This window comes from Dama dama, chromosome X (assembly GCF_033118175.1).
Source record: "Dama dama isolate Ldn47 chromosome X, ASM3311817v1, whole genome shotgun sequence".
NCBI lineage: Eukaryota > Metazoa > Chordata > Mammalia > Artiodactyla > Cervidae > Dama > Dama dama.
The window spans coordinates 129,482,894-129,497,589 of NC_083714.1; the positions used below are offsets into that span (position 1 = coordinate 129,482,894).

Here is a 14,696-nt window from a genome sequence, read left to right on the forward strand (position 1 = left end):
GTGGGACGGGTGGCTTAGGCCTAACTCTGTGTCACATGGAGCCAGCTGCCCTCTGAGGCAGGGAGCGCCAGGAGCAGGTGTGGGAGAAGGACCAGCTGGGGAGGGGGAGAGTAATTTCTGTAACCAAACTTTGTTGTTGTTCAGTCGCTTAGTCATGTCCGACTCTTTATGACCCCATGGACTGCAGCATGCCAGGCTTCCCTGTCCATCACCAACTCTCAGAGCTTGCTCAAACTCAGGTCCATTGAGTCAGTGATGCTATCCAACCATCTCATCCTCTGTCGTCCCCTTCTCCTTCTGCCTTCAATCTTTCCCACCATTAGGGTCTTTTCTAAGGAATCAGTTCTTCACATTAGGTGGCCAAAGTATTGGAGCTGCAGCTTCAGCATCAGTCCTTCCAATGAATATTCAGGACTGATTTCCTTTAGGATTGACTGGTTTGATCTTCCAGTCCAAGAGACTGTCCAGAGTCTTCTCCAACACCACAGTTCGAAAGCATCAATTCTTCAGTGCTCAGCCTTCTTTATGGTCCAACTCTCACATCCACACATGACTACTGGAAAAACCATAGCTTTGACTATAAGGACGTTTGTTGGTAACCAAACTTAGGACCTCCTGTCTCCAAAGATGACAGAAAAACCACTCTTGACTCTTGAAGTAATTCAGACTCCTCAAGATTTGCACTCAGATTGTGTGGACTCAACTTTTGGCCTTCTCCTCCTGCCATGATCTGAGTGTTGACTTGAGTGGGGTGAGGGTCTGGCTCTGCTGACCTTTGGTCATGGGATTTCGAGACCTGCTCAGCCATCATCCCTGGCTAACAGACCCCCACCACCACCCTCTGACATTCGGCCGCCTGCTCCATCTGTTCACAGCCACCTCCCCCTTTGGCCTGTCCTTGCCACAGCCTCAGTTGTGGATTCGCTTCCCCATACTTCAGTCAGGCTGGTCTTAGGTCCCAGCTCCCTTCAGTGTTTCTTGAGAGGGTCTCTAGCAACATCAGAATTGTCCTCCACCGTCTACTGGAAGGCCTTGGGGGGAGCCACATTAGGCCCTAAGGAACGCTCTCCCCAGGCCTCAGCATGTTGGCATGGGGTCTCTGTGGGGCCATTTCCTCCCAGAGTGCCTCGAGGTAAGCAAGGTACTAGCCCCTCTGCTCTGGGCCTTCTACGGGGGTCTCTTCCTTGCCTCTGCCCCTGGGGGTTGAACCCTCATCAGGGCAAGACATAGGCCCTACTCATAGTCTCTTGCTCCTGCTCCTTACCTCCTGATCCCTCTCTGGGCATTTCCCTCAATCCCAGGAGGGACTTTTCTTCTTCCTGGAGGGCAGGAAACCACCCCTGTGTTAACTTCATGTCTTCTCCACTCCAGGGCTTACAGCTAAACATTTTATACCCTGAGTCCACTCAGCATCTGATTCTCAATAATTAAAAGAACATTCCTGGGATTTAGAAAACCCTTTCTGCAGTCCTCAAAGCTCAGCTCTTTCAAATGAAAGCCCTATCATTCATAATGATTCTTTTGGAAATGAACTTTCAGAAGAGCCTGTTTTAGAGGTCAAAATCTGAACACAGTCTCCTGTATTCTCAGCTACATCTGCTTTCCCCTGAGGTGATGGAGGTCTCAGTGTCAGTGGGAAGAGGGCCTCAGGACAGACATCCTCCCCAACCTGGAAATGACCTTAGATAATACATCAGAAATTTATTCTGCTACGTATAATATAGTTAGTCTCCTTGATGGTGTTTCTGTTGGCTCACATCATTTTGGGGCCTGCTGTGGAAGCTCCGTGGTACCCTGAGCAGGTCTGTACTGTTCCCTTAGAAAGGACTGCCTAAGGTCTTGGGTGGCCTTGGCCTTCAGCAGCTTGAAGCTGGGTTTCGGTTCCTGGTCAGAGATTGAGGTCCAGAGATTAAGGTGGAGCCTCGGCAGTGAGAGCACCGAGTCTTAGCCACTAGACCAGCGGTCAGTGACAAGGCCTTGGCCCTTCAGCTTTACAGAAAAGAATTCCCACAAAGACAAAGTAGTGAAACAAGTGTTTATCAGGAGAAAGAGTACAGTATGTGTAGATAGACACACAGGCGAACCTAGAGGGAACCATGCCCTTGTGGTGGCTTGAATCTGTTTTATGGGACATTTCTTCTGGATTTCCTTTGACCAGTCATCTTGATTTGTCTGGTTCTGAATCCATGTTTGGTATGACTCAGGATCCACCCATGTGTACATGTGCATCACTCAACCAATATGGATTCCACTGAAGAGGCCTGTGGGTAGTGGACATCACTCCCCTTTTGTTTCACAGAGTTTTCGAGTTGGGAAGGTTTCCTTGACTTGGAGAATGAGAAATATGTGGTCTCCTTTTCTGTTATCTGGGCAGGGCCCAGCTTCTTCTCTTGATTGTCCTGCTATGGATATTTTGGAGTTTCTGTCCATAGGGAACAAACTTCAGTTGCTCACCCTGGGGGGGCAGGGATCTCTACCTCCCACCTCACCTTGGTGGTCAGGAGCATTGGGTAAGAACAGGAGGCTGACATTCTCAAACACCAATCTTGTTTGTAAGGAGTTCCAAGAAAGGAAACCCCATATGCTTCAGACTTGGAAGGTTGCTAAGAAACGTGGGGGAGAAACTGGGTGATGTGTCAGTAACACAGCTGTGGGTTATGGCATGAGGTGACTATTACTTTTAATTCTTCATAAGATCTGAGCTGTGAGCAAGCTGCTCCTTTCCTGAAGTTGCTGTGAGAGCCTGGTACAGACCAGTGCCTGTCAAGGGTACATGTGCCTGCAGATCCTGCAGGGTCTTGTGGACATGCAGCATTGGGTTCAGGAGGTCTTCTTGGACCTAAGGTCCCCATTTCTAAAGAGCTCCCAGGTTAGCTCCTGCACGTTCCTAAACCTGACTTAGAGTAGCATGGGTCCAGACCAGGGATTCTGGTTCACCCAAGGTTACTCCTCTGGTTACCCCTAGGGTTAATTGAATCAGCATTTCCTGGGGTGACAGTTCTTCAGTTACTTTGTACAGTAGGAACAAGCATTTGCTGGTGGCTTTATTTCTGGGTGAAGAGCCTCTAGTGAGCTAAGAAAAAGTTAGTCTGCTAATTTTAGGGAATAAGGCCTCAAGTTCTAGCTGTTGGGTATATAAAAACATGTCGACTAAAAAATATAGTCACAACCTGAAAGTAGAGAGTTATTTTATTTGGTGCGAATGTTTAGGACTCTGAGCCTGAGAGACAGCATCTCAGTAGCTCTTGAGAAAACTGCTCCAAGGAGGCTGGAGGGGGAGTCAGGCTATATACAAGTTTGCAACAAAGGGAGCAGGCAGTCTGAACATCAAGTTAAGGAATTTAGCATTCTGTATATGGGAAGATGCAAGCCTCTGGGCTCACTGAATTCATTCCTTTCATACGCACCTCAGCTATCTGGGGCCAATCCTGTCTCCTTGTTCACCTTGCTTCTTGCATTCCCTCAGCTCCTCAGCAATCACTGTAGGGGGTGGCAGCATCCGCTGGATTGCAGTTTTGGGAGACCTCATTCACATTTGGAGGCCAGAAATTGCTGATGGCTGTGACATTTCTTGCTGATTAATATAGCAGGAGATATTTTCATTTCACAAACAGGTCCATTATTTTTCTAACTCTAAGCAGTTGATCATCCAATTGTTGCATAACAAATTATTCCTGCAGCTAGCGACTTAAAAGAGCTCCTATTTTTCGCTCATCATTTTGTGGGACAGGATCTCAGCAAGGGCTTGGCTGGATGGTTCCTGTTGAGGGTCTCTCAAATGGCTGTATTCAGACACTGGCTGGGGCTGCCGGCATCTGAAGGCCCAGTTGAGCTGAAAGTCCCTGTGAAAGTTGCTCAGTCATGTTCAACTCTTTGCAACCCCATGGACTACATACAGTCCATGGACTTCTCCAGGCCAGAATACTGGAGTGGGTAGCCTTTCCCTTTTCCAGGGGATCTTCCCAACCCAGGGATTGAACCCAGGTCTCCTGCATTGCCAGGGGATTCTCTACCAGCTGAGCCACAACGGAAGCCCAAGAATACTGGAGTGGGTAGCCTATCTCTTCTCCAGGGGATCTTCCTGACCCAGGAATCGAACTGGGGTCTCCTGCATTGCGGGTGGATTCTTCACCACCTGAGCTATCAGGGAGGTCCCTGGTGATGTGCTTAAGTGACTGGCAGTGAATGCTGCTTGTCTACCAGGAGCTCAGTTGGGGTTAACACTGGAACACCTCCAGGTGGCCTTGCCATGTGTGGGCTCCTCACAGCATGGTGGCTGGGCTCTCAGAGTGGGTCCTAAGAGGACGCATCTGGAGAGGAAACACCTTCAATGGAAGATGCAAATCTTCTTCTGACCTAGCCTTTGAAGTCACTCAGCATCACTTATGCCACATTCTATTTGTTATAAGAAAGTCACAAAGGCCAGCTCAGATGCCCAGGGTTAGGGGTCATGCCCACTTTAAATCCACCACAATTTCCATCTCCAAATTGAATAGTCAGGTGGTATTTTACTTGCTCTGGGAGCACAGGCATAAGACTTAGGTGTGACTTTTCATATGCACAAGGGCGGTCTATTGTTATCCATTGATCTTTTCTGCTGATTCCTCACCAAGGGAGAGCCACAGTAGAAATCTGCTTGGGGTCTGGGTAGAGAAGACGTGGGAGAAAGGTGCTCAGAAATGACGTCAGCATCCATGTTGGGCATTTATCCTCTCATTGAGGTTCCTTCTGAAAGTCCAGAATCACTTTATATAAAGCCAAGAGATATTGGAGGGTGGGAACTAAACCTTACAGCCCTCTGCTCTGCTTGTCAGAACGGCATGTCAGAATTCTCTGGCAGAGCCAGATGAGGAGATGAAGTTTAAATGAAGTAGACTGTAAGGTCCACATGCCTCATCATCATTCTAATACTGCCTACTACTGTCGAAAGTTTCCTTCATTAACATGTGCTTTGCTGCTTCTTAAAATAGCTCCATAACCAAATGCCGTAATTCTGAAAAGCGTGATAAAAAAAAAAGGTTCTCTGATCATGCTCATTCCTGAATATTTTTAGCAGAGCAATAATTAGGATTTGGAGGAAGCCGGGTGCCTCATTATGTCAGCAGAGGGCTTGGCTTCTTTCAGAGACCCGCCTCCTAACCAGCCAAAGCAAATCTCTCCCCAACCCCAGTTTCCAGTTACTCAGCCCCAGAGACCTCACCCTGTGTCTTCAGAGAAAGGGTGAGCCCATGTCAACCAGTGTCTGAGTGACTTCCTAAAGTCCGTGTGTGACTAGACACTCCTCTTAACATTTCAGCAGGCAGGGCTCATGAGTGCGATGCCTGCCTGCTGAAAGACAGGATGTACTTCTCCCCAGAAAAGCTCCTAGCTGCTCTCACTGAGGTGAGGATGTGGTCTCAGGGTCCCTGGCTCGGGGCCCCTCGCCCACCAGAGCCCCCCGCACAGTTGCATCAGTTGGGTGCTGTTAATATCCATGTGTTTAGATGTTTCTGTCCTCTGCCTTCTTAGATTTCTGTTTTGAGTCCACTGTCTTAGAGCATGCTAAAAGAAGTTTCCGGCCCCAGGGCCACAGAGTATATTTGTGGCAGAGTGAGGGGAGGGGCAGCGCTCGCAGGACACTGAAGTCCAGTGTGGCGAGGCCAAGGCTGGGCCAGCCCATTGCTCAGCTCCCTAGGAAACGAGGAGAACAATGCCCGCTGCCATTGCCTAGCACGGAGACCTTGGCTTAGGGAGTGAAGGCGGAAAGAAGGTCTGAGAGGAGACTGGAGGGAGCACAGGGAAGAGAGAAAGTGAGCTGCTTCAGAGTCAAGGATTTGAATCTACATCCAAAGGACAGTGTTTGCATCTAAATACAAAGCCAATGAGGATGTTGAGCAGGATTTTGAAAGACTGTTCTGCAGCTCCGGCTGTGGGAGAGTGGATTTGAGGGGATAGAAAAGCGATATCTACGATATCTACGGAGACTGGTTTTGAGGCTCTTGCTGTAATCTTTGAACAAAATGGGGTTAGGTTGGTTTAGATGGAGGATGGAGAGAAGCAGGTGAACCAGGGAGACACTTGGGAAGTATGTTGGTGAGTAGAAAGAGATTGATTGGACATAAGGACTAAGGGAGAGGGAGGTGGCACAAATGAGGCCTAGGTCATCTTGCACAGCCAGCTCATTTCTCAACTCTGGAAGCTGAGGTTAGTAACTTGCCTCCTGAGGCTTGAGTGACTTGCTCAAGTCTAGAAACAGAGGACCCAGCACCCCTGTCCCTAAGCTCTGTCCATCATGCTGTGTGATGCCTGATATCTCTGACTGAGTGACCATTATCACATTAGATAGAAAGATTTCAATTGCCAGCACGTGATTTCAGTCGACAACAGAAGTACAAGCATGAACAAGATTCTTGTCTTTTTAAATTATTTTTTTAAATTATTTTATATTGGAGCATAGTTGATTAACCACGCTGTGTTAGTTTCAGGTGTACAGCAAAGTGAATCAGTTATATGTCACATATTTCTGCTCTTTTTAAGATTATTTTCCCATACAGGCCATTCCAGAGTATGGAATACAGTTCCCTATGCTATACAGCAGGTTTTTAGTTATCTGTTTTATATACAGTAGGGTGTATATGTCAATCCCACTCTCTCAATTTATTCTTCCCCTCCATCTCCTGGTAACCATAAGTTTGTTTTCTACATCTGTGACTCTCCTTCTGTTTTATAAATGAGTTCATTTGTACACAACCTTTTTTTTATATTCCACATATGTGTTATCATGTGATACTTGTCTTTCTGTGTCTCACTTACTTCACTCATTGTGACAACCTCTAGGTCCATTCATGTTGCTGCAAATGGCATTATTTCGTTCTTTTTTTATGACAGCAATATTCTGTTGTATATATGTACATCTTCTTTATCCATTTCTCTATTGATGGACATTTAGGCTGCTTCCATCTCTTGGCTATTGTAAATAGTGCTTCAGTGAACATTAGGGTGCACATATCTTTTCTAACCATGGTTTTCTCTGGATAGATGCCCAGGAATGGGATTGCTGAGTCATGTGGTAGTTCTATTTTTAGTTGTTAAAGGGGCCTTCATATTGTTTTCTATAGTGGCTGTACCAATTTACATTCTCATCCACAGTGTAGGACAGTCCCCTTTTCTCCACACCCACTCCAGCATTTACTGTTTGTAGATTTTTTGATGATGGCCATTCTGAGGTGATATCTCATTGTAGTTTTGGTTTGCATTTTTCTAATAATTAGCAATGTTGAGCATCTTTTCATGTGCCTCTTGGCCATCTGTTTGTCTTTGGAGAAATCTCTATTTAGATCTTCCGCACATTTTTAAAAATATTTTTTTTCCATTTATTTTTATTAGTTGGAGGCTAATTACTTTACAGTATTGTAGTGGTTTTTGTCATACATTGACATGAATCAGCCATGGATTTACATGTATTCCCCATCCCAATCCCCTCTCCCACCTCCCTCTCTACCCAGTCCCTCTGGGTCTTCCCAGTGCACCAGGCCTGAGCACTTGTCTCATGCATCCAACCTAGGCTGGTGATTTGTTTCACCCTAGATAATATACATGTTTCAATGCTGTTCTCTCGAAACATCCCACCCTCGCCTTCTCGCACAGAGTCCAAAAGTCTGTTCCGTACATCTGTGTCTCTTTTTCTGTTTTGCATATAGGGTTATCGATACCATCTTTCTAAATTCCACATATGTGTTAGTATACTGTAATGGTCTTTATCTTTCTGGCTTACTTCACTCTGTATAATGGGCTTCAGTTTCATCCATCTCATTAGAACTGATTCAAATGAATTCTTTTTAATGGCTGAGTAATATTCCATGGTGTATATGTACCACAGCTTCTTTATCCATTTGTCTGCTGATGGGCATCTAGGTTGCTTCCATGTCCTGGCTATTATAAACAGTGCTGCGATGAACATTGGGGTGCACGTGTCTCTTTCAAATCTGGTTTCCTCAGTGTGTATGCCCAGAAGTGGGATTGCTGGGTCATATGGCAGTTCTATTTCCAGTTTTTTAAGAAATCTCCACACTGTTCTCCATAGTGGCTGTACTAGTTTGCATTCCCACCAACAGTGTAAGAGGGTTCCCTTTTCTCCACACCCTCTCCAGCATTTATTGCTTCTAGACTTTTTCATAGCAGCCATCCTGACTGGCGTGTAATGGTACCTCATTGTGGTTTTGATTTGCATTTCTCTGATAATGAGTGATGTTGAGCATCTTTTCATGTGTTTGTTAGCCATCTGTATGTCTTCTTTGGAGAAATGTCTGTTTAGTTCTTTGGCCCATTTTTTGATTGGGTCATTTATTTTAAAAATATTTTTAAAATTTTGTTTTTGGCTGCACTGGGTCTTTCTTGCTACGTGCAAGCTTTCTCTAGTTGTGTTGAGCAGGGGCTACTCTCTAGTTGTGGTATGCAGTCTTCTTATTGCCATGGCTTCTCTGTTGGAGAGCATGGGCTCTAAGGCATGGGCTCAGTAGTTGTGGCTCACAGGCTTAGTTGCTCTGCAGGATGTGGAATTTTAATCCATTTCAAGTTTATATTTTTGCATGGTATTAAAGAATGTTCTAATTTCATTTTTTTTACATGTAGGTGTCCAGTTTCCCCAGCACCATTTATTGACAAGAATGTCTTTTCTCCATTGTACAGTCTGCCCCCTTTGTGATAGAGTAATTGGCCATAGGTGTGTGGGTTTATTTCTAAGTTTTCTATCCTGTTCCATTGATCTATTTGTCTGCTTTTGTGACAGGACTATTCTGTTTTGATGACTGTAGCTTTCTAGTATAGTCTGAAGTCAGGAAGCTTGATTCCTCCAGCCATTTTTCTTTTTCAAGATTGCTTTGAGAATTTGGAGTCTTTTGTGTCTCCATCCAAATTTAAAATTTTTGTTGTAGTTCTATGAAAAATGCCATTTGTAGTTTGATAGGGATTGTATTGAATCTGTAGAATGTGTTGGGTAGTATAGGCATTTTGACAGTATAGATTCTTCCTATCCAAGAACATGATATATCTTTCCATCTATTTATGTCATCTTCGATTTCACCAGATTCTTGTCTTTGATAACACTTGTGACTTCTTTACGGCCTTGTATTGGTACACTCAAATATATCTTTGAGGACTTTAAGGAAGTTCTACGAGAACTTGGCATCCTCTGTGCTTGTTTGTTTTTCTCAGTCCCAGTAGTGTATAGATGAAAAGGCCTTTGTGTGGTGAAACCACCATTGAGAGTAGATTGCTCTTAGAAGGGTAAAATCATTGAGCAACCCCTGGGCATGTCTTTAGACCAGAGACAATAAAAATACTGCACCCTTCTTCTTTCCCTTTGCTATAATGTGATGCAGAACTCCCTGGGGAAGAAGGGGAGTTACTGTGATCTCACAAATTCTTTGACTCAATTGCTATGCTCCATTCACTTATTTAATTTGCATGTATTGAGAACTTTCCATGTGCTAGACACTGGGGCACTGAACTGGGTGCTGGACACATAAAGATGATCAAGACACAACCTGTGCTTTCAGAGTGCTCCCTTTTCACAAGGAAATGGATACTGAAAATGCTTTTGTTAATGGCAGTCAAATTTATATTTTAATGGCTGTGGATTCTGCCTAGTGACGTCAGGAAAGACTTCCCAGAGGCATAGCCTTAAGACTGGACCCTGTATGATGAGAAGCTACTCTGAAGCTGCTCTGGGCAGGGAAGGGGGTTCTGGGGCAGAAAAGAAGGGCATGGCATGAGCAAATGCCGAGAGCCAGGTGAGTGCCTGGTGCATCCAGGGAACAGGTCCAGTATAAGAAACACGCAGTGTCTGTGGCAGGTAGGGAGTGCCTGGAATTGAGCCTGGCAGAGTCGGCTGGGGCCAGATGTGAAAGCCACCCTGACCTAGGAGCTGCCATTTTGTTCTGGACAGGAGAGTCATTCAAGAAAATGGGTCACCTGGGATCGTCTTAGTTGTTTTTTCTTCATCCTGTCTTTTCTATTCAAACAGGGATGTTTGTTCCAACACAGAGAACAGAAGGCATCTCAACATCAGACATCATCACCAGGATTGTCCGTGACTATGATGTTTATGCCCGACGCAACCTCCAGAGAGGGTACACAGCAAAGGAACTGAATGTCAGCTTTATCAATGTAGGTGTGCCACCCCACACCTCTGAGGACCAGCGCGTCACGCTACTGCTGGCACTGTTTACAAATCACTTACTTTACACCACTCGATATTCTTAATGTTTGACATTTATTGTCTCATTTAGTCCACATAACAGCCCAATGATGTATTATTATCTCCATTTTATAGATGGAGAAACCAGTGTCTAAATGGGTAACATAATTTGACCAAGGCATATAGGTAGTGAGTGAACATCACGTTTTTTTGAAGGAGCTGCCTCATCTCCCTCTCTGCACCCCAACCTCCCCATTTAGAGTTCTTAGACTTGGGTGAAGGGTTTCTGAGAGATCTGCCCTCCTGAAAGGCAAGAGTTGTCTTCTGCTCCAAGGGAAGGAAGGAGCACAGAGGCTCTAAAAAGCTAAACCCAGAGAAAATGGTTTCTTATTTTAACAGTTTACAATTTTCATTTTATTAAGGCCTTACAGATACTCATTAGAAACTTTAACAGCTGCTTTTTTTTTTTTTTTGGTCCGGAGAAATTACAGCCACTTAAAAAAAGCCCAAAGTCTTTGGCTTCCTTTTGTATTTCTGCTGTATTGTTCTCACAGAGCTGCTGTTAGTTTAATAATAGAGCAACTGTTAAAACAATCTTTAAACAAGCAAAACGAGCTCTTAAAAAGCCAAGAGGGCAGCCCAGTTGCTAGAGGTGATGCTAGTGAGTCTAGATGACCATGTTTGCCTGAACTCCAAGGAGCTGATTGAGGTGAGCAAAATAAGAGCTCTCCACACATACAGAATTTCCACACACACCCCCCAAAAATAGATACGGTGATTTTTCTACAAAACTAGATATTTACAATTATATGCAGCCACAGTTATCCAGCAGCTTACACAGACCAATCATCGGTGTCTCCAAATAAGGCGGGGTTCATTCAGTAATTGTAAGTCAGTGGTGATCAGTTGTCCTCAGGAGGCAGGGAGTGTTCAGAGTCCAGGCTCTGTGGCTTCGTACAGACTGGGTAACAAAATGGAAAATGTCAGGTTCAAGTGGCAAACAGAACAAGTGGCTGAAAAGAATTCAGTCAAAGTGATTAGTTGGTATCTTACAGAGCATAAAGCCCTGGTTATTTCAATAAATTTAAACTGCCTGTTCTTTTAAATTGAATTCAGTCACCCATCCAGGCATGTCAAGCCATTTCTAAAAGTTATTGCTCACGCTCTTTCAACAGCCTGTAGATAAGCCACTTAGCTCAGGGAACCGTGTAGTCTGTGGATGTGCCCGTTGCCTTTCTGTGACCACAAGCTGCGCTGTGGCGCAGAGTACATCACGTGTGTTGGATGAGTGTGTAGATGAATCACGGAACCTCGGGTGGCAGGAACCTGACGAGGGTCAGTCACCAGCCCAAGTCCCTGAATTTGTCAATAGAAAAATGAGGAAAGTTGAGTTCGGAGGGACCTGGCTCAAGTCCGTCAGGCAACGTAGAGGCAGAAGCAGTAGCAGCCTCCCAGCCTTGTGACTCCTGGTCCAGAGCCCAGTCTAATGTTTCAAGCAGCTCCTGAGAGCAGTGGAGAGTCACCGTGTGTTATATACAGCTGGCTGGCAGCGCGGATGGCTCACACCTCACCCTGCGGCTGCGGGAATGTTTGTGAGGTCTAGATCAGGGACCCCTGACCCAGTTTTGTAATACTGTGAAAGTGAAGTCACTCAGTTGTGTCCAACTCTTTGCGCCTCCATGTACTGTAGCCCACCAGGCTCCTCCATCCATGGAATTTTCTAGTCAAGAGTATTGGAGTGGGTTGCCATTTCCTTCTCCATTGTAATACTCTCCATTGTAATACTGTATGTGGCTCCAAAAATTCTGAAATGGACTTCAATTCCATATAGTGAAGAAATATGAGAAATCTTATTACCCCTTCGGGAGGAAATGTATTATGGTTTCATGGAGGAAAAGAGCCTTCATTTCATGTTATCTTCATGGTTTTGATTCCACTTTCATCAGGTAACATGATTTTTTTTTTTTAGGTAACATGATTAAATGCTTCTGTTGCTTACGCGTAATCTAATAACCAACACACACTAAGCTTTTACTAAATGCCAGACATTGTGCCAAGTACTTTACATGCATTATATGATCTAACTGTTACAGCAACCCTATAGGGTAGGGACAATAATTATCCCTGTTTTACAGATGAGAAAACTAAGGTTTAGAGATGGCATGTGAGTTGCCCAATATCTGATGCCTTCTAGGCACATAGGTATAGCAATGCTGCATCAAGGCTATGAACAAAATCCCAGTCCAGAGAAGCTATCAGAACAAAAATTTTCTTCATTACCAAGGAAACTGATGTGGTTCCATTAGATTAATGGGAAATATCATGACAGTGACAATTTTAGTATAACATATAGGTGCTAAGGCCCAGCCAGTGTCTCACTTATTTCAACCAATATTGGTTTTAACAATGTCTCAGTAAAATAGAGAACTCAGGCTGCTTCTGAGTGGCCATTCTATGTACAATTCATATTTTTGTCTAAGTGTCAGAAGAACCGAGGGGATGTATTTACCTAGTATCTATCCAAAATAAAGAGCAAATGGATACTTTTGGTTCTTCTCTTGTATAAGTGAATTTAACTCTATTTACAAGGAAGAGAACATTACAACCACTTGTACTTCACTGTACCCATTCAAGTCGACTAATCAGAAGTGACTTTTCTTACAAGAGATGGGCCTTCCCATCAATCCAGCACTTGGAAACTAGCATCCTGACTCTTCAGGTTAAGAACCTGCACAAGTTGAAATAAAATCTGACCATTCTGTGAATGACTAATCTCTCCCCAGCCCTTTTGGGTAAATCCCTTTCTTTCTCCTTTAATTTTTGACCAGGAGAAGAAGTACCGCTTCCAAAACCAGGTAGACAAGATGAAAGAGAAGGTCAAAAACGTGGAAGAAAGATCAAAGGAATTTGTGAACAGAGTGGAAGAAAAGAGTCATGATCTAATTCAGAAGTGGGAAGAGAAATCGAGGGAATTCATTGGCAACTTCCTAGAACTGTTTGGGCCTGATGGAGCATGGGTATGTAATTATTTCACTTCTTCCTACAATAATGGGTGTTTTCAGTTTATCCTCCTTTCCAAAGAACTACTCAAGGGTGTCCCTTATCTCAGTCCAATATGTAACCTCCACTTTGGGCATTAGCCCAAATGACTTCAAGTCTATGCACTTCTTTATTTAGTTTCTGCTTTTCCTTTCTATATGGCACCCAGGAGTGCCCAGAGCCAATTCTGTTCTCTATTTCTGTTTCTTGTTTGAAGTCATTTGATAGGCACTGAAAGTCTATTACTGCAAAGGTTGGTTTCATAGCTCATCCCAATCTCCCAGTTGGAGGATGCACAGCTTATGGGTAAGGGTGAAGTAGGTCAGTGGCATCATGGATCTTGTGTTATAAAACAAGGTTAATGCCTCTTGGATCAACCAGAGGAGGATGCAGAAGAAATGTAGCTGCCTTGATCACCTTTTGTGATCAGGAACTCCTCTTTCATTGGTTGGAAGAGAGAGAGAAGAGGTGAGACTTTGTACTCATCATGTCCTGATTTGCCCTTGTTTTTTTCATGATATATATGTGCTGGGATAAGGCATAAAAGTCTTAGGGGATGGAGGCCATGATCTGAATTTTAAAACTGAGACAGAAAATGCAGACAGGATCTCTTGCCTAAATTCTATATAGAATTCTGAGTGAAAATTACAGACAGAGAAAAGAAAATTCTGGAAACTACCTTGTATTCCATTGGTATTTCTTTTTTCCCCCTTCATTTCTATTTTTACTATTTTTTAATTAATTTATTTATTTTAATTGGAGGCTAGTTACTTTACAATATTGTAGTGGTTTTGCCATACATTGACATGAATCAGCCATGGGTGTACATGTGTCCCCCATCCTCAAGCCCCCTCCCACCTCCCTCCCATCCCCTCCCTCAGGGTTGTCCCAGTGCACCGGCTTTGAGTGCCCTGTTTCATGCATTGAACTTGGACTGGAGATCTATGTCACATATGGTAATATGCATGTTTCAGTGCTATTCTCTCAAATCATCCCACCCTTGCCTTCTCCCACAGAGTCCAAAAGTCTGTTCTTTATATCTGTGTCTCTTTTGCTGTCTCACACATAGGGTCATCATTACTATCTTTCTAAATTCCATATACAAGCATTAATATACCGTCTTGGTGGGTTTTTTTTTCTGACTTACTTCACTCTGTATAATAGGCTCCGGTTTCATCCACCTCATTAGAACTGATTCACATGTGTTCTTTTTAATAGCTGAGTAATATTCCATTGTGTATATGTACCACAGCTTTCTTATCCATTCATCTGCTGATGGACAGTTGCTTCCATGTCCTAGCTATTGTAAATAGTGCTGTTATGAACACTGGGGTATGTGTGTCTCTTTCAATTAAAGATCTAAAAAAAAAGGAGTAAAGATCTAAATGTGAGACCAGAAACTATAAAACTCTGGAGGAAAACATAGGCAAAACACTCTCTGACATAAATCACAGCAAGATCCTCTATGACCCACCTCCCA

General features: G+C 44.0%; 1 protein-coding gene across 3 annotated transcripts in view; it reads left to right on the top strand.

Annotated features, from left to right (window-relative positions):
- PCYT1B (phosphate cytidylyltransferase 1B, choline) overlaps window positions 1–14,696 on the top strand; it is a 147,839-nt gene that overhangs the window by 110,096 nt on the left and 23,047 nt on the right. For all 3 annotated transcript variants that reach the window (XM_061136216.1, XM_061136215.1, XM_061136217.1), the window contains exons 6-7: window positions 10,004–10,146; window positions 13,006–13,194. In XM_061136216.1, coding sequence (XP_060992199.1) covers window positions 10,004–10,146; window positions 13,006–13,194 — 332 coding nt within the window. The remainder of the gene's footprint in view (window positions 1–10,003; window positions 10,147–13,005; window positions 13,195–14,696) is intronic.